General features: G+C 37.7%; 1 protein-coding gene across 3 annotated transcripts in view; it reads left to right on the top strand.

Annotated features, from left to right (window-relative positions):
* Edem3 (ER degradation enhancing alpha-mannosidase like protein 3) overlaps nucleotides 1-27278 on the top strand; it is a 69576-nt gene that overhangs the window by 8517 nt on the left and 33781 nt on the right. For all 3 annotated transcript variants that reach the window (XM_027417384.2, XM_027417383.2, XM_035445775.1), the window contains 6 exons: nucleotides 6566-6666; nucleotides 7515-7554; nucleotides 11568-11680; nucleotides 13128-13281; nucleotides 19124-19258; nucleotides 21554-21659. In XM_027417384.2, coding sequence (XP_027273185.1) covers nucleotides 6566-6666; nucleotides 7515-7554; nucleotides 11568-11680; nucleotides 13128-13281; nucleotides 19124-19258; nucleotides 21554-21659 — 649 coding nt within the window. The remainder of the gene's footprint in view (nucleotides 1-6565; nucleotides 6667-7514; nucleotides 7555-11567; nucleotides 11681-13127; nucleotides 13282-19123; nucleotides 19259-21553; nucleotides 21660-27278) is intronic.

Genomic DNA, 27278 nt, shown 5'->3' with positions numbered 1-27278 from the left:
GTTGTTAGCAAAAAGTGTACTTTTGTAGACCCCTAAGTATTACAGATAAAATTAGAAAGAGTTGGGAAGTATAATTTCCTTCAATTTCTGAAATCAATATAGTCTTTTTGTTTGTTTTGAGGCACTGTATGTGGCACAGAATGGCCTTGAACTCACCAGGTAGCACAGGCTGCCCTCAAACTTGTGCTCCTCCTGCATCAGCCTCTCAAGTGCTCAGATTACAGCTGTGCACCATCACACCCCACTGACTCATTTTCTTTAAGCCACAGAGCTATTTTTAAAAATTTTAATGCAGCTACTTTGGATTTCCAGATTTATGTCAATCTACTTAGTAATGCCCCTCCCCCTTTAAGAATATATTTTATTTAAAAATAAATAAATAAAACTTATTTTAAAATATTCACAATACAAAATTTACTATTTTAGTCACTTTTAGGGATACAGTTCTGTGGCATTTGTTGCTAGAACATCATCTTTCCCATCTGAAACTCTACACTGGATTTTTCTTTTTATTCATTTATTCATCAAAAAGAGTAATCTAGAAACAGAAATGTTTTAGAAAGGGTACTGGGTCACCTGGTAAGTTTAAGTTTGAGTTTAGAACAAACTGCCAGACTTCATTTTGCATTTGCCACCAGCGCTGAATGCGCTCAGTTACTACACATCCTCTCAAAGACAGGTACTTTCAAGTCCTTTTAATTTTAGCTGTTCTGGTGGGTGTGTGGTAGGGTTTCACTGTGACTTTAATTTCATTTTTCTTGGTGACTAATGCTGTTGAAAATCTTCCCATCCATTTATTTTATATTCGTGTATCTTTTTGGGTGAAGAATCTGTTACAATTTTCTTTTTCATTTCAGAATCAAGTCCTTTGTCCTGCTATTGCTGAGTTGTAAAAATGATTTTCTAACCTACATGGGCGCCCTTTACCATATTCCGTGTATTATTTTTTCAGTTTGTGCTTTGAATTTTAATGTTTTTTGAATTTTAAGTTTTCTAACAGTGATGTTTAAAGTATACGTAATTTAAAATGTGATCAAGTCTGATTTAATATTTTATTTAAAAAAAGATTCATGCTTTTATAGTTTCCTAAAAAATGCTTTCCTAGACTTTCCTTTTTTTTTTGCTTCTAGATGTTTTTATAACTTTATTCACTTAGACTTAAGACTCATTTTGAGTTAATTTTTGCATATGATGAGATAAAGATTCGAGTGTCTAGTTATTTAGCACCATTGTTGCAATGAATGGCTTGTCCCTGCTCAGTTACTTTGACACCTGGGTGAAGGAAATGCCTTGACCAGGTAGGTAGGTAGGTAGGTCTCTTGAGGTTTTGCATTCTGTTTGTGGCTCCTTTAGACCAATATCACATTGGCCCAACTTTTGTTACCTTGTGATGCATTCTCAGATCAGCAGTGTGACTCTGCTAGTTTTATTTTTTTTTTCCAGAATTGCTTTAGGCTATTTTAGACTTTTTTTTTTTTTTTGGTATTTCTGTGTAAAAATTTAAACCCATATTGCCAGCTTCTATTGAAACAATCACCAGCTTTTGTTTGAGGTTATGTTGAATCAGTAGATGAATTTGGAGAGACTTTCTGGTTTTCTTTTTCTGAGACAGGATGTTGAACTTGTTTAGCCAAAGACCACCTTGAACTTCTGATCCTCCTCCCCCTGTCATCCAAGTGCTGGGATTTCGGTTGTGTGCCCTCATACCAGGCTTTTGTAGAGAACTGATTTCTTAACATTAAGTTTTTAATCCACAAATATTGTTCCCCCTGACCACTTACTTAGGCTCAATAGTACAACTGATGATGTAAATTGTTGGTTTTCGTAGGATGAAATGTCTTCTCTTTACCTAATTCTATAAAAGCAGTACTAAGAAGTTTTTGGGTGGTGTTTTGACTTGGCTCTGTAGATGAGTTTGTCACCTCACAGCTGTAGAAAATTGAGAGTCTAAAGTGGAGAATCTACCACCTTTTAACTTACTGTTTCTCCTTTGCTAGTCAGGAACATTCTCTGCTTTGTTTCTGCAAGACTCTTTTATCACCTGAGTTTCATTTCTGAGCCATAAATATTAAATGTTTTCGTGACTCTTGGTTTTGTCAACATGACTGTTTCCTCTTTTCTGGCCACACATTGTGAATAGAAGTTGCTGTACTCACAGCCAGTCATCTGAAACCTGCTGCAGCTGTTTGTTGCCACGTGTGCCTTGCTCCAGCCTTCTGCAAACTCTCTGGAGTGTGCTTTGTGGTTAACCTGAAGAAAGGCAATGGTTTTATTTTTATGTTTAATCTTGAGACAAAGAGCATGATGTATTTTTACACCTTAGTTCAAAGTTACTTTGATTCTTCTGCTTTGTATACGCTGTGGATATTTTTATTATCTAGATAGGTTCTGGGTTTGAATTTTTATATTTAGTTTGGGGACCAGGTTTAGAAACAGTAGTTTAAAATATTAAGGAACTTTTACCATCAAATTAACATTTTGCCTTTTCACAAAATAACTTTCAAAATATCAAAGCAACTTTGGGTTTGTTTGTTTGTTTGTTTTTTACTTTTATAACTTACATGTATTAAATATAAAACAAAGCAGTGGAATTATAAGCACTCTGGGGAATCAGTTATACTGAGATTAGCACAGCAAATAATTAGGAATTTATGCTGAAAATGCATATTATTAAAAGTTTAAAAATATACTGTGAAATTTAGAATGTGGTGTTTGTATATGGATTCTAATTATGTTAAAATATTTGTTTCGTAGAATCATCTCAGGATGAGTCATTATGGAACATTCAATTTTTCTAAAAAGTAGGCTAAGAAATACAGCGTTGACTGCAACCATGCACTCAAGGGTACAGAAAAATCAAGAATTTTTAAAAAGATTTATTGATTTTTATGTGTATACATTTTTTTCTGCATGTATTTAAGTGTACCATGTACATGCAGTGTCCTTGGAGGCCAGAAGAGGGTGTCACATCCCTGGAGCTGGAGTTAAAGGTAGTGGTGAGCCACCTTCTAAATACTAGGAACTGAACCTGGGTCCTCTGAAGAGCAATTGTTTAGTCTGGTTCAACTGCTGTGATAAAACACTATGATGGTGGGACACACCTTTAATCCCAGCACTCGGGAGGCAGAGGCAGGCAGATCTCTGTGAGTTCGAGGCCAGCCTGGTCTACAGAGCTAGTTCCAGGACAGCCAAGGCTGCACAGAGAAACCCTGTTTCAAAAAAACAACCAACCAGAACCCACTATGACCAAGAGCAATTTGTAGAGGAAAGGATTTATTTAACTGTAACAGAATAGTCTGTCATTCAGGGAAGTCAGGTAAGAACCAATGCAGAGGCCACAGAGGAGTGCTACTTACTGGCTTGTTCTCCCGAGGCATGCTCAACCTGCTTTCTTATACCATCCAGGACCATCTTCCCATGGGTGAGCTGGGCCTACTCATACCAATCAATAATCAAGATACTGTACTACAGACTTGCCTACAGGCAAATCTTCTGGAGACATTTACTCAGTTAAGAATCCCTCTTACCAAATGACAAAGCTAACCAAGACAAACAGCAGGTGCTTTTTAACTGCTGACCCATCTCTCCATCTCCCAAAGTTGAGACTCTTGGCAAAGAACATTGAAGGTTCATAACATTTGCATTGTGGTCTGGGACAGTTCCTAGTGGTCAGTGTTAAATCCACTCAAGCAGAGTGGAACTTCATCATTTTCTATTCCTGTCTCCTGAGTTTTGATTTGGTTTCTCACTTTCTTCATTCCTGAGTTTTGATTTTGAGTCTGTCTTGGTTGCCTGGGTTTGAAAGCCTCAGAGGTATTCAATTTCTCTGTTAGGTTGTTTCCTCCCTTACTTAACTTGGAGAACTTCTGAACAGCCTGGCATGCTTACGACAGCCATTTTTTCTTTCCTTCAGAAACTTGAAGACAACAGTCCTGCAGTCTTTTTGCACTCGCTGAGTATTTCTATGGAAAGTTTCTAGGAGTAGTCTGATGTGTGTGTGCTGTGTGACTTGTTTTATTACTTAATTGCCCATATAGTTTTTTTTTTTTTTTTTTTTTTTTTTTTTTTTTTTCCCAGGACAGGATTTCTCTGTGTAATAGCCTGACTGTCCTGGAACTAGCTCTGTAGACTAGGCTGGTCTCAAACTTACAGAGATCCACCTGCCTCTTCCTCCCAAATTCTGGGATTAAAGGTGTGTGCCATCACTGCCCAGTGCCCGTATAGTTCTTAATTCTTAAAGTCCAGCAGAAATTTTCCCAGTTGTGTGTCTGAGTCTCAGTATGCCTCTCCTACAACTCAGTAACCTTCACTCCAAACTCACAGTATGTAGCAGAAGAAAAATAGAGACCAGGAACACCAGGCACACAGTCTTTATCAAAGTTATCTGGTGGTTATGGATAAAAATTAAAAGTAGTAAAACTAAGGCCTTTGCTGTTTGTGTGAAAAGCTTCCTGGAGATACTCAAGCAGTGCTTGATTTCTTAAAATGCAGGACAAGCACCATCCCAGGCATGGGGAGGCATTGCGTTCCTTTCTAATTCTGGATGAACAGCAGCCATTTGATACTTTGCTCCTTAAGTATCATGAAATATGTCTAGAATTTCCTTTGCAGGATTATTTTCTCTGTGACATTGTTGGCCTTTCTGTCACTACCAGTTTCTTAAGTTACATCAGTAATATGCCAATATTTCATATAATTGGGAAAGAATGAATTCTTTAAAATGTAGACTTTAGAAAATTAGCCTTTGAGAGAACAATAGTGTTAAACATTAGAAACAAAATAGATTCCAGATAGAGAAACACTTAATTGTAGTGTCTGTGTTTTGTGTGTGTGTGTGTGTGTGTGTGTGTGTGTGTGTGTGTGTGTGTGTGTGTGTGTGTGTGATGTTTCTAGGGCCTAGAGTAGCCTGGTGCAGCATTCCTGAAAACCAGAAACCATGAAGGAAGAAATGATACTTAAAGCTTATAGTGAAAACACTACAAACAGAAATTAAAAACTAAACAAAGAAAGGATAAAAGATACTTGTATATAACAGACAGTATTTATTCTCTTTTGGCAATAGAAGTAGCCATTAGAAAAAGAAGCAGTATAAACAGGCATTTTTCCCGAGTGGCTAATGTAAGAAGGTGTGTATCCTTTTTAGTGCTGGAATTTGAGAGTTTTTTTTTGTTTGTTTGTTTGTTTGTTTTTTTTTTGTTTTTTTTTTTTTTTAAACCGAGAGATTGGCAAAATACAAAGCATCAATCATCTCAAATGTCAAGAGTAAAGTAAATTGTAAATTGATACCCTTCTTGGTAGTAACTATCAAAAATTCAATATCTCCTTGATTCATATCTATTTTTAAGTGATCAACAGAAATAACACATGTATGAAAGGTGAACATGTCTACAGATGTTTTTAGATCACTCTTCCTGTTCATCCATACAGAAGTAAATAAATGTATCTGAACTATGCAGCCTTCTGAGGAGCTGGTCATGGGTATAAGAGTATGGGCTTCTGAGTCAGGTGACCAGGCTTTGAGTTCTGAATTCATCATGTTAGCTTCTCAACCTAGGCTTACTTGATTTCCTGGGTCCTAGTTTTCCCTGTGAAATGAAGACAATTGAATCTCATTCAGAGGATTGTTGAAATAATTTAACTCTTTGGTGTGTAGAATAGAGGGTAGAAAATAAGTACTCAGTAAATATGAGTTATAATTTCACTTTGTTATTAAAGTATTTCTAAAACATTCCAACATGCTGGGGTGGTGGCGTTTAATTGGGGGCCTGCTTACAGTTTCAGAGGGTTAGTCCATCATCATCACACCCCAGTGACACATCTCCTCCAACAGGGCCATACCTCCTAATCTTTCCCAAACAGTTTCACCAATTGGGGACTAAACATTCAATTATATGAGCCTATGGGGACCATTCTTATTCAAACTACCACAGAGGTACCTTGTATTTTGAATAAAATATAAAACAAGTTCAGAGACCAGTGAGTATAGATGACAATAAGCACCTATTTATGAATACAGTCTCTGGATGTAGGTCAGTCACTGGTACAGTACTTGCTTGCCTCATATGCCTCAGGCCCTGGGGTGGCACACAAAAAAATGCATGTACATATATATATGAGAAACTGGAATATCTCTTCTACTGTTTGTTACCAGGAGAAAGGACTGTGCTCCCAAGATCCACTAAACTGATCTGAGTTTTGTTCAAGTCCCAGCTCTTAAGGCTAAGGCAGGACAATTGTGGTAACATGCCAGCCTAAGCTACATAGTGAGACCCCGTCTCAAAAAGATATGTTTTAAATGATACACATGCATGTATTTGACTGTATTAATATGTGAATAAATCTGAAAGGCTGAAGACTGGTCTTAATGGTGCTAACTTCTAGGGAGTGAGATTCAAGGAGGGAAATGAGAGTATCAGTTTTTATAAGAAATTTTAATATGTCAAGCATGCATTTAAATCGTCCATAAATTGTGTAGATAGTCCACCTTTTAAGTACCAATCCTATTCTCTAAATGATGTCTGCTTTCTCTCACTTTCTTTAGTGACTTATTAAGGTTTTTCTGCAGGAACATGCTTACCCAGCCGATGAACTCATGCCTTTAACCTGTAGAGGCCGTGTCAGAGGCCAGGAACCAAGCCGTGGTGATGTGGATGATGCCTTGGGAAAGTGAGTAAGAACAGAAAGTATAGCATGACTTTTCAGAGCAGCCAAGTCCCACTTGGAGAGAAAATTCAGTTGCATTTCTGGGACTTTGACAACTTTAAGTTCTTTTTTTTTCCATTTATTTGTTTATTGTTTGTGCATGTTTACACATGTGGAGGTCAGAGGACAATTGCGGGAGTCAGTTCTCTCCATTGACCATGTGGGTCCTGGGAATTGAAGCACTTTTACCTATTGAGTCCTCTCACTAGTACAGTTGACCAGATTATAAAGAATGCCTTAAAAAAAGAAAAAGAAAATTTGCCATGTTATATTAAGGCCTTTTATTCTTTCATATTCTAAACAAGTAACTTACTTCTTATATCTGAGAAAAGTTAGCTTATTAAGCTGGGTGTAATGTTAAAAAATTATGTAACTTTGATGTCTTTAAAATGTACGTTAGGGCATCATCATGTTCTAGAGTGCCATTGTATATACATGTAATATATTTTAATTGCTAATTACTAATTTATTCATGATGATGGGATTGGACCCCTAGCATTGAGCTTTAATGTTTTCTGTTGTTTAAAAAGGAGCTGATGAAATTTCAACAAATCCTCAAAGATACCTAGGATGTTTCAGATTGTTGGACTATTTTATAGTTTCAATGAATCCTCAAAGATACCTAGAATGGAAAAAAAAAGATACCTAGAATGTTTCAGATTGTTGGACTATTTTATAGATCACATTACACTATAGATACATGGAGAGGCTGCTTACTAGAAATTGCAGTAGGATGTAGATAATTCTTACACAGTCATGGAAGAAGCATTTCAAGTTCTAGTTACATGTATCTTGTTACATTTGTTTCCTAGGTTTTCCCTAACACTGATTGATTCTTTGGACACTCTTGTGGTAAGTTTCATTTTTCTTGGAATTGCTTATTTTATAAGTTTCATGATATCCACACTCAAGTAATATAAATGTAATCAGCTTACTGTGTATGGAATGGAAGCTGCAAGAATTTAAGATGTTCAAATCTTTGCTTCTGGATAAAGCTTGAACTTTTCATAATACTTAACATTGTGGAGTTATGTCAAATTATTGTCAAATGCAGTCTTGTAGCATAGTGGAGATACTAAATAATTTATCAAGATGTCAGCTCCCATGTCTCCCTGCCTTTGGGTAAGGAGGTTGAAGCTTTTGAAAGAAGGTAATTTGGAAGAATGCTTTGCTCTTCTTGTTCCATGATCATATACCACATGATGCTGAAAGTTTTTATGATGTGCTCACAAGCAAACATTGTTTTTCCCAGCAGGACTTTTGGCTCTCCTTTTCAACCGTATACTATGGAGATTATGTTAATTATTAAGTATTAGTTTTAGAGTTGTTTGTGGTGGTAGAGGGGTCAGATTGTGATCAGATGCCAGGATTCTGAAGTACTGTCTTTCTAGTGTTTTTACCGTCAGACCATTAAGACCATTTCATCTTTGAGGGTCTTCTTTAAGGGCTAATCCTGTACTTTAAGTTACTATTCCAAGTGCTGATTAATACTAAAAGTAAAACAAGATAAAAACATCTTTGAAGTAGCAGGAAGTTTTTACTTCCTGATAGTTTTTCTATATTTTTCCCTGCAGCACATTCTTAATTTTGAAACAGAAATCTCACGTGGTAGCAGCTTAGCGAGCGCCTCTGACATTCAAAGAGACAGATATCCGCTTAGGTTACTGCTCTGTGATTGTCCTGGTGAGGTTTAGTCCTGCTTCCCTCTGACGTTAATATAGACCCGCTGAAAACGGATTGCTTAGAACTTTCTCTTTGGGTTTGAAAGTCACAACATCAATTAGCAAAAATGAATAAAAATAGAAACTACATTTTAACAACTATGGAAAAGACACTGTTAGACGTCATAGTTCTGATTTAGTGGTCCCTGGTGTTTTTGTGTATCATAGGGGAAGAGAGAGAGAAGATACACAAAATCTCCTGGCAGACATAAGCGTATGTTCTGGAGCTGTACAGTCTCCGGGAAGGTTCAGCTGTCACCTAGGAGACTGAAGGATATGATTGATGTGTAACATGCTGAGTGAGGCACAGGGCTGCTTTAGGATGGGGAGGTGAGGAGCAGGAGCAGTGAGTGACAGCACTAGAGGAGAGCTGGCATTTCTTCCTCATTGTGGCTTCATTCCTTCAGATAGCACGTTCTCTCTTATGTCTCTCCAAAGTCTTTATTTTCATGACTATGGACTTTAGTTATCATTATTGTTTAATAAAATATTCTCAAACATAAAAAAGATCAGATGGCTCTACACTGCATGATGTGCCTACATTTAGAAATCTGTCAACTTCTCTTATTGGGTAACCACAAATTATGATGAAGGTATTATTTTTCCGGTTATATCCTTTTAGAGAGTTTGGCATTAGTGTGCAAGGTAAGATGAGACTATGCTGGTCTAGTAATGACAGCATTATTTGGGATCCAGTTAGAAATACAAGTTATCGAGGGCTGGTGAGATGACTCGGGAGATGCGTATGTCACCACGCAGGACAACCTGACCAGCAGGACCCATGTGGTTGGAAGGAGAAAATGGACTTAGGCAAATTGTCCTCTGACCTGGACACAGTAGGCATATGTGTGCCTACATACATACACACTGAATAAACGAAATACTACTTTATAAAATATTTTTATCTTTTCAAGTGGGAATAGCCAAAATAACTACATATCACCATAGCATTGGAAAATGAGCAAATTCATTTTGAATTTTTAGTCATTATCTCAAGTATTTTCTTTTGATTTTAAACAGAAGAATTGGAGAAAAGTACTTTCAAAGGTTTTCCTGCTTTTAGAGTGGGGATATCATCCTTGTATATTTTTATCAATGCAAGTATTAGTATTGCTAATTAAATTTGCCTTTTAAATGGTGACTTTAAAAAAATTTTGTGATTTAGCCATTTGAAAATACTAACAGAGCATATCACTTATAGTAATTAGTATACAGAATCCAACCATTTTTATTTTGTTTGTAATATAGTTTGTCAAGTCAGTTTCTCTTGCCATAGTTTGATTTTTAAATTTAAATGTTCAAAATACTAGTTTTGGCCTTTTGTCATAGAATCAGGCACTAAAACATTGTACCTTTACATCTAAATGACTTTGCAATCTGAAAAGACAATAGTTATGGAAATAGATTAGAAGCAATGGAGGGAAAGGAGAGGCCCAGACCCACCTTTTGTTACTTAGTAGGAGGTAAAGAGGCAGATAAAATGGTGAGTCTGTTAGAATTAATTCTGTAGCTGACCATTGGCAACGATGCCCTCTTTTTGGAAGTATGGCATTGGTGGTCCTGCGGTGTGTATTTGAAGAAGCTCCTGGGCTCCTCAGGAGGGAAGTGTGGCTGTAAATTAGAAGAGTTCCCATTGACTGGCTTCAGGCTGCCTTAAATTTTACTTGAGTTAGGGAATCTCTCATACTTATTGGATCAGATCAGATTTCAAAAAGTCCTACAAAGTATTGTCAAACACAAAGATTGAACAGTCAAAGACAAACTTCTTCTACTGCATTTAGTTTCTAAATCACATTTAACCATGTCCCTAGATGGAAAAATGAAAGCCGCCTTTGTAATGGCAATGACCCCTTTTCATGGAACTCATTCCAAGAACTACTGAGGTTTCAGTTGAGTCACAAGTTTGGGCTCGCATGATTATAATAGTAATGATATTAAACACTTGACAGTCAGCACTAGGTCAGACAGTCTGGTGCAAGCACTTTCCACACATGATCACATTCACGGAAACAGCTCTGTAGAGTAGGTCCTTCCTTTATAGATGAAGGAATATGCTCAGAGTTGGAAGTAACTTGACTTGAATCACACGTGGCTGAAGTGAAAGAGCCATAACTCAAGCCAGGACCTGTCCTTTACCATAATACTACATTGCTTCTTTTGCCGATGGGACACCTATGGGTAAGGGTGGCATAGGGTGAAGGCTTAGGCTCAGTCAGGAGGAGACAGTACTTTCTTCTGGAGTAGGCAACTCCTTATGTTACATATTTATGTATTTGTTTATTCTCTTGTGTGAATGTATGGGGTACAGTATGTGGAACAACTTACAGGAGTTGGTTCTCTCCATCATATGGTCTCAGGGATTAAATTCAGGCATTCTGGGTTGGCAGTGGGTGCCTTTACCCACTGAGCCATCTTACAGCCCAAGAGAGCTTAGTTTCTAAGATGGTGCTTGACGAGCAGGGTGACTGTTTGTTTACTTTGTTCTGATTTAGAAACCAGATCCCAGTCAAGTGCACCTCATGGCTGTAATTATAGGCCATGGACAGTATATGCATATATACAAATATTTGAGGAAGAAGAACTAGAAGTAGGAAAGGAAAAAGTTCTCTAGGTATCCCTGCCTGTCATCTAAATATTAAAAAAGAATCTTTTTATCTGAATGTCGCTTGGTTCTAGAAGTTTGTATTTTGGAATGTGTCATAAGCTTTACAGGCTGGGCATTCCTAATCCAACAATCCAAAATACTTGAATACTTAAAATACTTGAAATCTGTGATATTTTGAGTGTTGCCAACAAAATATTCAAAACCTAAAAATTTTAGATTGATGCACTTTGGACTCAGATTTTGGGCTTAGAGATGTTCAGCCTGCATTGAGTCCAGCCTGAATTCCTTTGATAGGTCTTTTAAAGCCCTGAAAGCATGTCAGTGTGGAAAGATGCTTCATTGTTTGCACTTAGCTTTTCAGTTTCAAACATTATCACATTGTTACAATACACCTAAGGGATACATTATTTTGTATGTATCTTATTTTCTAAGTCTTAAAGTATGCTGACATTGATTTTAATCTCATTGTGAGTATAGTTTTTTTTTTTTTTTCCTGACTTGGTAGAAAAAACTTTAATCTCATGCTTTTCTTCTCCTAGGTATTAAACAAAACTAAGGAATTTGAAGATGCAGTGAGAAAAGTTTTAAGAGATGTCAATTTAGATAATGATGTAGTTGTGTCAGTCTTTGAAACAAACATCAGAGTTCTAGGGTAAGTATGCAATGGTGGGAAAGCTTCAGGCTGATTATTTCCTAAAGGTAGTAAAGAAGTTTCTCTTTAAAAGATAAAATTTGGGATGGGGGGGGGGGCTGGAAAGATGACTCAACAGTTAAGAGCACTAGCTACTCTTGCAGAAGATACAGGTACAATTCCCAGCTCCCACATGGCCACTCACTACCAATGAAAGTCTAGTCCCAGAGGATCTGATGCCTTCTTCTGGCCTGCGATGGCACTATGTGCATGTGGTGGACAGACATTCATGTAGTCCAAACACTCCAAAACATAAAAGTTTACAAAAAAAAAAAAGATAAAATTTGGAATCCAGGCATGGTGGCTTAGGCTTGTGATCCTGGCACTTGGAAACCTATGGCAGGAGTAAGAAGTAGAAGACTAGCCTGGCCACACAGTAAGTCCCATGCTAGCCTGAGCTAGAGTGAGGCCCTGCCTCACTACCTTCCCCTGAGAAAAAGATAAAATTTTGGGTGTGAAACAGCCATGGGGATATTCTTGGATTATGCTGCAACACACAGTGTTTGGAGAGACTCAGACCACAGGTGATCCCTGTGGATCTAATTAAAGGAATTAAAGGTTGAATGCATTTTCTGTTAGTTACATCAGAGGTTTCTAGGAGGTCTAATGGCCAGTATTAGCCAGGAACTTTTTCAGAGAAGCCAGATGAGACTCAGTTGACAGGCTTACTCCTCAGACTGTCAGAAATGCCCTTGAGGGTTAAAAGTGTGAGGGTTAAAACTAATTCATCCCAACGCTAGGTAAGTTTATGTTTAATAGCTTTTGTAATTCTCTGTCCCATCTCCATGTCAAAGTGAGTTACTCTTCAATTAAATGTAAGAAGTCCTTGATAGCTTCTTAAAGATTATTAATTCTTTTAATGAGGTAAAAGGTGTTTTTAATTTTTAAACATAGTGAGAGTCAATTATTTCATGTTGATAAAATTAAAACTTTAAATTCATTTTAACATTTGTTAAAACACACGTGATGTCTAGGATGTTCTCTGGTTTAAGAAAATGTAAGATACTTAAGAATGTCAGTACTTTATGGTGGTTTGTATATTTAGGGGGAGGAGCATGCAGGTCATCTTGTAGGAAAGAGTCAGTTCTCTGCTTCTCCTAAGTGTGTTTTGGAGTTTGAACTCCGATCTGCAGCTTTGGTAGAAAGCACCTTTACCCACTGAGCCTTCTTTCCAACCCCTAATGTTTGTTTGTTATGTTGTTGTTCTTAATATGTTGGCTATGTGAGTATAAAATAAGTTTGTGAGTTTGTCATAAAATAAGTAGCCAGTAAAAAAAAATTGACTTATTCTGTAGCCTTTCATTATGTTTACAAATTGTAGGGGACAAGTGCTCACACCCTTTTATGTATAGCTTGTAAATAAATGTTTAATTAAATTGCAGGTAATGTTTTGTCTCTGTGATCCTAGGGGTCTTTTAGGTGGACACTCACTGGCGATCATGCTGAAAGAAAAAGGCGAATTCATGCAGTGGTATAATGATGAACTTCTCCAAATGGCAAAGCAGCTGGGCTACAAACTCTTACCCGCTTTCAACACTACCAGTGGCCTCCCTTATCCCCGAGTAAGTCACTGTGAACAAGTGAGACTCTGTTGACACTTCTTTGTTGTTTACAGGCAGAATGCTTGTGATCAGAGGTGTTCCTCTCCCAAATGAGCCTGGAAAAAGATGCCTCAAAGCTGACAGCAAAGTTATACTGATGTGTTGGCTAACTCAGATTTGAGTGACGTGAACATTAGATTAGCATAAGCTTTCCTCAGCTTTAGTGTGTCAGTCTAGACGATGCTGCAGGAGGAGGAGACAGACTGCAGTGTGGGCCAGAGTTGCTGGTGCTGAAGTGCTGTGAGAGTGGGAAGGTGTTACTCTCCCAGGAGAGGGTGAGGAGGAAGTGGAGCTGGTGAGGAGGAAAGCATTCAGTCATCCAGGAGCAGGCGCCATGCAGTGGGCAGTGTGATAAATCCTAAAAGCTCTAGAAGGAGCACTGTGTCTTGGTATGACCTTCACAACCTGTAGTGGGGCAGACTAAGGAGGAGGCTGCTGTGTGGGTCACTTGCTCTGGGGCTCCTTCTTTGCTCTAAGGAGACCTGGCAGTAGAGTTGGTCAAAAGAGCTATACGATAATTCTGTCTTCCCAGAAAATTTTATCTTTAAAGCAGAGGGGAAGGAAGCCACTAAGGATGGAGTGAGCTTTCTCTTGACCAACCTCATTCAGTATTAACACCACTTCTGTTCCATTTGTCTAAGTCAGACACAAGGTCTGTCACTTTCCTTTTCATTTTGCTACTGTGCTATTAAAGCTAATCTAATTTCATTCATAAGCTGCTATATCTTAATGTGGGTATTCTTTCCTCAGGCATATTATTCAGAGCACTTGGGAAAATAGTATTACTTAAACATATTTTTATTGAATTGCTTTCAAAACTGTTGCATTCTCACTGTTCCACTGTCCCTTAACATTGAGAAATCTTTAGAGCTTAGCAGAGGACTGTCTAGTGTTCCCTGATAGTCCTCAGTTACTTTTCTATTGCTGTAACAGAACACCATGGCCAAGGTCACATAAAAGAAAGGGTTTAGTTAGGCTTATGGCTTCAAAGGGTTAGAGTCCATGATGTCTGAGTGAGGGCATGACAGCAGGAACAGCTGAGAGCTCAGTCCCAAAACTGTAGGCAGGCAGCAGAGAGCACACTGGGATGGCAGGCAGGAGGCTTTTGACTCTTCATAGCTCAGCCCTGTGACATGCCTTCTCCAACAAGGCCACTCTCCTAATCCTTCCCAGATAGTGCCTCCAACTGAGGGCCAAGTATTCAAATGTGAGCCTGTGGGGCTGTTCTCATTCAACTGCTCTCCTAGACCCCAGTGAAACTACTTTTCTATGCACAGCAGTAGATAATGTTCTCCCAACCCCTAGGGACTTTTTTATTGCATTCTTTTAAGCCTACCATCTCTACTGCCTGGCATAACTTCTCTGAGCATTTAAGTCAAGCTAGACTTATTTTCTGTAGTTAGGAAGTCATTGTTGACTGGGTAAGTTCAGCAGCATGACACAGGTAGGTACTTTCCAAATCAAAGATCATATCCATTGATTTCTCTACCATTTTAGTGTATCATGACTGGTACTTTTGTTTTTTTTTTAATGACAGTCTACAATTAAACCCCTTATTACTTAATTTCTAGCTTGGGTATTTTTCCCTTTTTACTTCTGTATGTGCACATTGTATGTACGTATGTAGTATGAGCATGTGCTCATATATATGCATATGGGTTTGTATGTGTGTGTATGTGTGTGTGGTGGGGTGGTATAGGCGTAGAGACCTGAGGTAGATGTCAGCTATCTTTGTTCAGTCTTTTTTTTTTTTGGAGACAGGGTTTCACTGATCCTGGAGCTCATTAGTTTTTCTAGGCTAGCATGAACTTCAGGAATCTCCTGTTTGGGTCCCACCACTACAGGGGTTTCAGGAGTATGCGGCCACCCCCAAATAAGGTCCTTATGCTTATGCTGCAGCACTGACTGCTCTCTCCTGGGCCCCGGGTTTATTTTAAATAGCTCTCTTGTGAACAGACAATCTTATATACTTTTTATACATTTTTTATTTTTTCTCTTTGAATGAATTCCTAGAAGAAAGAAGTATGGAATACTTTTTAAGACTTTGAGTATTTATTGCCAAAATGCCATCAAAAGATACTTCTGTACTCCTCAATGTCTCAGAATGTGTGACACCAACACTGCACAGTACCATTCTTAATATTGTGAGGGGGAAATTGCAGTCATTTTAAATGAGGATTTCTTTGTTTACTAGTGTAATTATATTGTTGACTGGTCATTTCCCTTTAGTTTACTAAAGTTAGATGCAGAACTATTTAAGCAATATGTATGCATTGAATTTATTTTTAATAAATATGTTTAGTTTTTGTTTTATTTTCATTTGTTTTTTTTAACTTAAAATAATTAAATGTATGGGTGTTTTCCTGTATGTTATATGTGTACTACATGCCTGCCTGGGGCTCACAGAGCCCAGAAGAGGGCATCAGATCCCCTGAAACTGAGATTTCAGACAGCCGAGAGCCACCATGTGGGTGCTGGGAACTGAACCTGGGTCCTCTTCAAGAATAGCCAGTGTTCCATCTCTTCAGCACTTATTTTTCAAGTGTGTGTGTGTGTGTGTCTGTCTGTCTGTCTGTCTGTCTGTCTGTCTGTCTGTCTGTCTGTAGGTATGTGCATGAGTGCAGATATCTACAGATGCCAGAAGGAATTGGACCCTATTGAGTTAGAGTTACAGGGGGTTGCCCTTGTATTTGTGCAAGAGTAGTACAAGCTCTTAACCATCTCTCTAGCCCTAGTTTTTGTTTTATATAGAGGTTTTGGAGTTTGAGGAGTCTAGCATTTTTTCTCCTTGTATGTATGCAATTACATGTTTGTGTCTGTCTGTGTGTTGTGCACATGTGTGCATGACAGAGGTGGACATTGACAGTGGCCCACACAGAAGCTCTTGATTCAGCTAAACCAGCTGGCTTGTCAGCCCTAGAAACCCTGTTTCTGCCTTGCTAGCACTGGGGTCACAGGTGCACACTGCCAAGCTGGGCCTTTTTACATGAGTAACAAACAGGACTGAACTCAAGCCCTCATGCTTGTTCTGTAAGCACCTTACCACGAGAGCTTTCTCCCTAGCCCCTCTTGCATCTTGTTTGCTGTAACATGAAAGGCAGGCATTAAATTGAAACAGAAGGTACTATAAATATTAGTGTAAACAAAGAAACTTGTTATTTTCTTATTCTTTGCAGTGTCAAAGAGTGTGAAATGATTATTTTAGAAGAGGACCACCTTTTCTTCTTTCCTCACACACACTTGTTAGTCAGTTACTTTTGCTTATGGAAAGGTGTCATCAGTTTCTCTGGGATATCATACATACTCGATAGAGTCTGCATTAGTAGCTCTAAGCCAGAAGAATTTGCTACATAGAAGTGCTATTGTACAACTTATTGGTCTTTACCCCCTTTTCTTTCTGTGGGACCTCCTGTACGCTAGACAAGTACTGTACCCCAGCTCCATCCCAGCCTGTAATGGTCTTTAAATTTTCTTTGACAATTTCATACATGTATAAAATGAAATTTTGTCATTTTCATCCCAATTTCCTTCTCTCTTCCCCCATCTCTTCTGCTGAAATATTTCTTTTTCTCAACAAGTGAAATTGTGTGAGCATGCGTGCGTGCGTGTTCGTGTGTGTGACCCACCAGGTTTAATTAGGGTTGCTTCTATGAGTGTGGGTAGGAGGTTGTTTACTGGAGTGTGGACCTGTCAACATTCCCATGATGAAATGTTGACAGGCCCAGTCTTGTATAGGTGACTATAGCTGCTGTGAGTTCATGAGTGCAGTGGCTGTGATGGTCATATTAAAAACTCATGTATAAACCTAATCCATACTTTGTAATACCATTTATTCAAAGTTAATTAAATCTTTAAAGCCAATTTTCAGCTAAATATTATTGTTTGACTATAATATTTGACTTGGATTTAATTATCTTTTTTTTTCTTCCTGAGACAGGGTTTCTCTGTGTAGCTCTGGCTGTTCTAGAACTAGCTCTGTAGACCAGGTTGGCCTTGAACTCACAGAGATTCACCTGCCTCTGCTTCCAGAATGCTGGAACTAAAGGACCAATGCCCAGCTAATCTTTTTCTTAATTTTTTTTGAGAATTTCATACCTAAGTACTGCTTTTACATCATTTCTACCTCTCCCTCTGCAGCTCCTCTAGTAATTCATGGCCTCTTAAATTATTCTTACATAGAGAGAGCGAGCCTGTTGAGTCCATTTAGTGTTGTTCATACATGCATTTGATTAGGGCTGACCACTTAGGATTGAATAACCTCCCTCAGCCGCTGTTGATTTTCTATAGTTCTTCATCTAAGGGTATGGCCTTGTGAGACTTTTCACGTCTATGTGGGAATGTCAGCAGATGTGTGGGTCTTGTTTAGGCAGCTGTATTTTTGAGATTTCAGGGGTGTACCTTCTCTGTCATACATGTATAGAAGACAGTGTCTCACGGCAGACTTCCTCATCTTCTGGTTCTTCCAGTCTTTGCAGCCCCTCTTTGGTGATGTTCCCTGAACCTTCACTGTAGGGGTTGTGTTGTAGGTTTATCAGCTGGGGCTGGGCACCGCACAGTCCATTTTGACCAGTTGTGGTTGCTGTAATGGTCCCCATCAACTGCAGAAGAAGCTTCCGTGATGTGAGTGAGAGCTGCTTGTCTGTGGGATAAGGATAACACTTAGAATGCAGTTGGGAGTTATACCAGTCTAGGAGAGTGGCAGCAATAGGTTCTCCTTTAGGACCCATGATCTGATGAGCCATCTTTCTTAATTGTCAGTTACACCCAACCCAGGGATGTTTTATCTCGTTGGTTTTAGCATTATTATTTTTTTTAAATCAGTTCCTTGAGTTTTTTTGCACTTATTTGTGACTTTCCATTATTATTAATTCTCTATTTTCATACCTATTCTATTTATTCTGTTTGGCCTTTAAGCTCTTTGAAGGCAAAGAGCTATTTCTTTGTATCTTATTATAATATCTACTATATAGTAGATAATAAATGTTGATCAGGGGACTGGAGGTGGGGAGTCAATGTCCCCAGTAATGTAGCCACAGGGGAGTTCCCTGTGCTCCACTGGATAGTTCCGTACTCATGTGGGCAGCCCTAGTTAAACTCAGTGAGTCACAGAACAAAAATGAAAAGACATGATCGCGACTGGTGAGATGATGCGGTGCTCATAAAGGCTCCTGTCATTCATTAAGCCTGACAACCTGAGTTTGATCCCCAGGGTCCACTTGGTGGAAGTAGAGATCTGACTCCCCCAAGTTGTCTTGTGACTGCCACATGTATGATGTGGCATGCATGTGCCTCCACAGACAATAATAATGGATGTAATAAAAGAATGATAGTGGGAAGAGGACTTCATGGGGGAAGGAGAATCTGGGTGGAGTAATGAGTGTGGTCAAAATGTATTACATACATGTATGAAATGGTCAAAGAATAAATTAATTTATAAAAACCTATAAACAAAATTTTAATCTCTTCTAAATATATACCATTACAATCAGTTAACATTGTACTGGTTTCATAAGTTCTCAAACTTAATTTCTTTAAGGCTAGGCTACCCTTTTAACTATTATAATGATACTACATTATTATATCATCAAGAAGGAAAATAAATGAGAACTTATTTACCCCATAAATTCTGTATGCTCAGAATTTATTTTCCTAGATGTTCATTGGAAAGCTACAGAGAGCCTCAGATTGAGTTCAGTGTTCATTCACTTCAAGAATTATTTTTACAATCTGATAGTCTTGTTTGACAGTGATTGATGATTTGTCTCTTGGTAGTTACTCATGCTAACATTCTCATTGTGTGTAGATTAATTTAAAATTTGGCATCAGAAAGCCAGAAGCCCGGACGGGAAGTGAGACAGACACCTGTACAGCCTGTGCGGGGACCTTGATCCTTGAGTTTGCTGCATTGAGTCGGTTCACAGGAGCGACAATATTTGAGGTTTGCTTTCATGGCTTCATCTAGGGTTTAGGAAGAGCTAACTTTATGTTTGTTTCCTTTGGCTAAGGATTAGGATTCACCATCGTAGGATTACTGTTATTTTAATGTACTTTTAATCAAATTTTAGTGTTACAGGCATGGAAGTCATTGTGAAGCAGCTGTATTAAACATAAGTTCACTTTTTGTTCACAGACCATAAAATAAAATTTTAGCTTTCTTCTTAGAAGATTGTTTAAATACATTTTGCAAATTTGATGAATCCTAGGTAGCACAGATGTCCGTGTATCTGTGTTTTATCTGTTAGACTTCCAAATGGTTGGTTGTAGTTTTGAAGCCTTCACAAATAATTTAAACTCATGGTGAAATTTTTGTGTATAAGCCTTGATCAAGAGTCTAATGTATAAATTTGTTTACTCCAAGGGAAAAGTTACGCCTTATTCAAAAAACCTGTATCACCCGGATATTTTATTGGAGTCTAGCTCTGTCTTATATTTAAAAAAATCTAATATAACTATTTACTGTAATATAATTATCATTGGAATGCAAAAGTTACTTAAGTGCCCACTTTCTTAGGCATATGACTTAGGTGATTTTGTTTTTTTAAGTAATAAGAGGGTCACATGGACAGAGCAGAAGTAGGGAACACATAGCACCATTCATCACAGATACTGGCTAAGGATGTAAACAAAGTCAGCAAGAAGATCTTGTGCTGTGCTTGTCTGGGTGCAAATGGATGCCTATACATTCATATGCCTTAAGGACAACTGTGATTGATTAATATTTTAAACTTAAATTTTAAAATATACCTTATTGTCTAGTAGTTTCCCTTCATTAAACAGTATAGGTACTTATACATATGTTTTAATATATATTAATTAAATATTAAATGTTTTAATATATTAAATTTAATTAAATATTAAATTGTTAATGTTCTGAAATATTGATGCATTTATAGGCAAAAATGCACCTCAGTGAGCTAAGTCTGCAGTCCAATTGTGGGTCAACAATTGGAGCTGGATTTAGAGTCTGTGTCTGTAGTCTTTCCATTGCCTATTGTTTTTCTATAAATCTGTTGGGAAAAAAAACCCATGATTTGAAAAAGCTTCTAGAATGCCTTTGACAGAGCATCACTATTGCAGGGTTTTGAGCTGTAGTCTGCTTTCTTTTAAAGATGATATGAAACCACAGCTATGCTCACTCACTTATTTCTGTATCTCTTCACTATAGGAGAAATTGTGACCAACCAGTGACAGTATGACCCACAATGCCTCAACTATTTTCTGTCTGTCCCTTGTCAGAAAAACTTTGCTGACCCTGGTACACGGAGACCAATATACAAGAAATCAAAGTTCTTGTACTAGGGTTCTATAATTCATTTCAAGCTTTGGTTAAATCTATAATTTTACTGATCCTTTTTAAAAAGCATAAAATGGAAATAGGGCAATATAAAGAGTATCATGCTTTCCAGATTTGAAAATTCACCATTTAGTTATAGTTATGGTCTATTTTGTTAAAATATAATCATCATGCATCATTTGCATCAAGAATGTAAATGATTTTGCACTCTATTGCCAAATCTACAAAATAACAAATTAGGTTTAATGATTTTTCTGCTTGTAATACTTGGAAAGTTCATGCCCTAAAATTAATTTAGAATTTTACCAGTAGATATCATTTGCTATTCTATTTATAACATCTTTTTATCCAAAGCCAAAAATTTTATAATAATTTCAATTTAATATCCAGTGGGTAAAAATAAATGAAAGAAGTGGTCATAAGATTATAATTTTATATATACATATGTGTGTTTATATGTATATGTACATTAATATACAGATTAAGTCATCAGTAGCCTAGTTGATTTGCTAATTTTTCACTAATAAAATTATGTGTCACTTAAAATAATCTGAAATGACTTTGAAAGATAACATATCAGCTCTGAGTTCTCTTCAAATTTGTTAAGTAAGAATACCTTAGGAGATTTCCACTTTGCACTTAGTTGGTAATAATAATTATAACAAGTACATTTAATTATGTCAGTTAATATAATAATCCATGTATGGATGTGAGCCATGCTGCAAGGGTAAATGCCATGGAAATTCTCCAAGTGAAGTTTCTTAATATGAAGTGGCTGAAAAAGAGCCAAGGCAAGATTTTAAGGAAATTTATAAGTGCTTATCTTGAGAATTTTAGAATTTAGAATCTTAAAGGACTCTATGAATCTTTGATTTATAGATTTCCCCCTCTTTGACAGAGGCAAAGTTCTTCAAGTATGCTTTTGTTTTTTAATTATAGGAATATGCAAGAAAAGCTCTTGATTTTCTCTGGGAAAAAAGACAACGAAGTAGCAATTTAGTAGGCGTGACTATCAATATTCACACTGGAGACTGGGTGCGCAAAGGTATGCAGTCTGGGCTTTAAAACCCAGACCTTCACATCCTCAGGATGGTTGGTAAATACAGCATTTTCCTTTGTGAAATAACGGGGTGCATTGTTTCATACACTGGTCATACAGGGTTAGCAGGCACAGGGAGAAATGAGACACGGGAATCGATTTCTTTGAGGACTGAGGGATCGGAATATTTCATCTTCCTTGACAGTTTAGTGGATATATTTAGTAATGTTATCACAGTCTCCCCTCTCTCTCCCTCTGTGTGTATGTTCTACCTCTACAAATGGAGTGGAACATAGACCCTGGAGTCTTACTGTGGGAATTTAAGCTGTGTGATCATGGACAAATTATGTATTTGAGACGTGTTTGTCTCGGAATCCATGTCTGTAAGATGAGGCATTATTATAACTTCAGAGTCACTGTGAAGGTTAATGAGTTAACTTGGAGTCCCGAGGACCGTCCTGGGTATGCACAATGTGTACTTACTGTGAGATGTCACTGAGATGGTATTAGTCCTTCTGATTAATAACTTGACTTCTGGAATCTAGCCTAAGGAAATAGTACTAACCACAGGAAATTTGTTTCCAAATTTGTTTCCATCACATTTACTAGCAATACTGGAAAACAGAATTATGTGATAATAACATAATATATTCTAGGTGTTGCAGTAGTAAGTTTTTAAAGTTAATTGGAATTAGGGAAAGAAACATAACAATGTTATGATCGAATAATACATGGTATCATAGGAAGAATATTTTATGTTTTAAGACTCCCCTTTAAGACAAACACTGAAGAATGGAAATATTCTGAAATGTTCCTAAAGAAGTTATCTTTTATGCTTCTGTTTTCTAAAAGGCTTACCTTGTGTAAATAAAAATAATTACCCGTATTTAAATAAGTAAAAATTATGTAATTATCAATCTATGACATTTAAAATAATGTTTATATTTAATGTTATGTAAAATTTCCTTTTTTGTTCTTTCCTTTTTCCCTGCCTTATCTCCCTCTTCTGTCCCCCTCCCCATTTGATCCTTCCATTTCAGCCTCCTGTATCTTCTACTCATCCATAACTACCTACTGTCTTTCCCCTTTGTAGGTTGATCCTGTTCTTCACCCAGGCCCTTAGTCTGTACTCAACACTGTGGCTATATGGGTTGTAGCCTGCTTATAGAAAGTGTGGCAGCTAACATCCACATCTAAGTGAACACAAACCATAGTTTCCTTTGATGTATTCAAGTCTGGTTACCTCATTCAGATGACTTTTTCTTTTTTTCCATTGTGAAGAATAATTAATAACTCAAAATATACACACTGTAATATTCTAAAGAATAGTGCCAGGGTGTCCTGTCTGGAGAGCTCCCAGGGGCTGTGAAAGCAGAGAGGTATCTCAAACTCTCCTGAAAGCTGTAAATGATTGTTGTCATAGAAATGCTAGATGAGTAGGCTGTAGCCAAGAGCTAGCAGGGTCTGCATTGTTAATCTTCTAGAACCCAAAGATAGGCAGACAGGAAGCAGTTATGGAAGTGTGCACCCATATACAAACATGCCATTGTTATTCCTGTATCACACATACATTTATAATGTGTATCTCTACACTGTTGGGCTTGAATAATTTTCTTCTCTGTATTTTCTTTTTTATTATTAAAAATAATTTTTAAATTTAAGTATGTTTTGATCATATTCTTCCCCTCCCCCAAGTTCTTCTAGATTCCTCTCCTCCGTACTCACCCAATTTTAAGTTCTTTCTCAAAAAACAACCCAAAAATCCAAGACTACAACAAAAGTTAGGAAACAAAATACAACAGCACCCAAAAAGAAAGAAAGAAAGAAAGAAGTACATAAAAGCTGTGTAGTCTATTATTTGTTGATCAGCTACTCCTGAACATTTGAGACCTGCCCTGGAGTGGTTTATACACCTAGGCTTACCTTGTTTGTGTATAAAAAATAATTAACCTGCACTTAAATAAATAAATATAATTATTAATCTGGCAGATAAAATAAATGTAATGCTTATATTTATTATTGTACAAGTTTTTCTAAGTTTTGTTTAAATGGTTCCTGAGAAAACTTCATAATTCTGCAATTTTTCTAAATTTTTTTAAAGATCCTAAGTCATCTTTAGTCTACTTCATGTTTAAAAAAATATAACCATCCAGAATTCATTGATGTGTGACATGATCATTGGTTCAGGTACAACTATTTTAATTAGTCCTTTTTAGTAATAAGTACCCTCTAAGAAGCACCCATAAGAGTAACCTCTGGACACAGTCGGGTTGCATGTGGTCCTTGATTCTCCTCCCTCCCAAATGAAGAAACCATCATTTTTATATTGATTGTTGTTTTGCTTTTCTCTTAATAAACAGTTTCATTTAGCTATTCCTAAAAAGTATATTTGTTTTGTTTAAGCTTCATTGTTAAAGAATGACACATTGTGTGTACCTTTGACAGTTTTTCCCTTAACAATGTTTTACTAAGACTCATCCTGATTGCTGTGTGACAACACACAGCTTTTGAATGCAGCAGTAATAAGCCAGCTTATCACTTAAATAGTTTTCAAGGATTTTGCTAATGAGATCAAAACAACATCCTATGTGGGTTTTGTTTGTTTGTTTGTTTGAGGGAATCAAACCCAAGTCCTCACTCTACTTAGGCAAATGCTCTACCATTGAGCTACATCCTCAGCTGTGTTCTCTTGTGTTAAAATGATATGCTTTTGGGTTTTTTACCATTTGCTTTTGGTAAAAAATTGTGAAGTTGTCTTTATTCATGAGTTGTGTGTTGTCTTTTGTGTATTTTCTTCCAGTTTATGGCTTGTGCTTTCCCTTTAGGTTCTTTTTAGTTTATAATGTCATCTTCCTATTTTAAGAACATCTCCTTAATATCTTAGTAATAGTTTAAATTTTTTGTATTTTTTATTTATTAATTCAAATTAGGAACAAGCTTGTTTCACATGTTAATCCCTTCCCCCCCATCTTAACCCCCATCTCATCCACCCTCCAATCCCCAGGCAGGGTAGGGCTTAGGGCACTCTATGAGGGCTCCCCAAAGTCCACAACATCATTCTGGACCGGTCTAGGCCCTCCCCCATGTGTCCAAGCCTAGCGTGCATCCCTTTATGTGGGATGGGCTCTCAAAGTCCCTTCTTACACCAGAAAAAAATACTGATCCACTACCAGGGGCCCCATACAATGCAGAGGCCTCCTAATTGATATCCATGTTCAGTGGTCTGGATCAGTCCTGTATTGGCCTCCGAGACAGCAGTCTGGGGTCCATGGGCTCCCCCTTGTTCAGGCCAGCTGTTTTTTGTGGGTTTTACCACCCTGGTACCGACTCCTTTGATCTTCATTCCTCCCTCTCTGCAACTAAGTTCCAGAGTTCAGTTCAGTGTATATCTTTGGTGTCTGCCTCTGCTTCCATCAGCCACTGGATGAGGGCTCTAGGATGGCATTAAAAAGTAGTCATCAGTCTCATTATAGGGAAAGGGCATTTAGGTTATCTTCTTCACCATTGCCTAGATTGTCAGTTCGTGTCATCCTTGTAGGTCTCTGGAAATCTCCCTAGTGCCAGATCTCTCCTTGGACCTATAATGGCTCCCTCTAATATGGTATCTCTCATCCTGCTCTCCTCTATTCTTCCCCCAACTCAGTATTTCTGCTCTTCCATTTCCTCCTCTCCTCTCCTCTTTTCCTCCTCTCATTCTGGCAGCTCCCTTTCCCCTACCCTCATGCTCCCAATTTGCTCAGGAGTTCCTGCCTCTTCCTATTCCTGTGGTCCATGCATTTTTCCCTTAGAGTCCTTCTTGTTTCCTAGATTATTTGGTGAAGAGGATTGTAGGCTGGTAATCCTTTGCTCTATGTCTAAAATTCATATATGAGTGAATACATACCATGTTTGTCTTTTTTTTTTTTTTGGTTTTTCGAGACAGGGTTTCTCTGTGTACCTTTGGAGCCTATCCTGGCACTTGCTCTGGAGACCAGGCTGGCCTCGAATTCACAGAGATCCGCCTGCCTCTGCCTCTCGAGTGCTGGGATTAAAGGCGTGTGCCACCAATGCCTGGCCACATGTTTGTTTTTTTGTGACTGGGTTACCTCACTCAGGATGGTTTCTTCTAGTTCCATCCATTTGCCTGTGAATTTCAAGTTTACATTGCTTTTTTCTGCTGAGTAGTACTCCATTGTCTAAATGTACCACATTTTCTCTATCTATTCTTCAGTTGAGGGGCGTTTAGGTTGCTTCCAGGTTCTGACTATTACAAACAATGCTGCTATGAATATGGTTGAACATATGTCTTTGTTGTATGGACATGCGTTATTTGGGTGTATGCCCAAGAGAGGAATTGCTGGATCTTGAGGTAGACTGATTCCCATTTTTCTGAGGAGCCGCCATACTGATTTCCAAAGTGGTCTTAAAAGTTTGCACTCCCACCAGCAATGGAGGAGTGTTCCTTTTTCTCCACATTCTCTCCAGTATAGATTGTCGTTGGTGTTTTTGATTTTAGCCATTCTTGCAGGTGTAAGATGGTATTTCAGAGTTGTTTTAAGTTACATTTCTCTTATGGCCAAGGATTTTGAGCACTTTCTTAAGTGTCTTTCAGCCATATCAGATTCCTCTGTTGAGAATTCTCTATTTAGTTCTGCACCTCACTTTTTAATTTCATTGTTTGGTGTTTTTGTGGCTAGCTTCTTGAGTTCATTGTATATTTTTGGAAATCAGCCCTCTGTCAGATGTGGGGTTGGTGGAGATCTTTTCCCATTCTGTGGGCTGTCGTTTTGTCTTACTGACTGTGTCCTTTGCCTTACAGAAGCTTCTCAGTTTCAGGAGGTCCCATTTATTAATTGCAGATCTCAATGTCTGTGCTGCTGGTGTAATGTTCAGGAAACGGTCTCCTGTGCCAATTCATTCAAGGGTATCTCCCACTTTCTCTTCTAGAAGATTCAGTGTGGCTGGATTTATGTTGAGATCTTTGATCCATTTGCACTTAACTTTTGTGCATGGTGACAGATATGGATCTATTTGCAATCTTCTGCATGTGCGAATCCAGTTGTGCCAGCACCATTTGTTGAAGATGCTATCTTTCTTCCATTGTATGGATTTAGCATCTTTGTCAAAAATAAGGTATTCATAGGTGTGTGGATTAATATCAGGGTTTTCAATTTGATTCCATTGGTCTGTCTGTCTATTTTTGTGCTAGTACCAAGCTGTTTTCAGAACTATGGCTCTGTAATAGAGCTTGAAGTCAGGGATGGTGAAGCCTCCAGAAGATCCTTTATTGTACAGAGTTGTTTTGGCTATCCTGGGTTTTTTGTTTTTCCATATAAAGTTGAGTATTGTTCTTTCAAGGTCTGTGAAGAACTGTGTTGGGATTTTGATGAGGATTTCGTTGAATCTGTAGATTACTTTTGGCAAGACTGCCATTTTTACTATGTTGATTCTACCTATCCAAGAGCATGGGAAATCTTTCCATTTTCTGGTATCTAATTTCTTTCTTTAAAGATTCAAAGTTCTAAGGATATAAAACTGCAGTTGGACAAGAGGCATGGACTCTCTGAAGTCTTGAGGTCTACTGAGAGCATGATAAATATGGTTGATAACAATATGCTATATTGTAAAAGTTGTGAGATAGTATAC

This window comes from Cricetulus griseus, chromosome 5 (assembly GCF_003668045.3).
Source record: "Cricetulus griseus strain 17A/GY chromosome 5, alternate assembly CriGri-PICRH-1.0, whole genome shotgun sequence".
NCBI classification, from domain to species: domain Eukaryota; kingdom Metazoa; phylum Chordata; class Mammalia; order Rodentia; family Cricetidae; genus Cricetulus; species Cricetulus griseus.
Note: the sequence above shows the minus strand (reverse complement) of the source record. Positions and strands in the feature narration are given on the sequence as shown.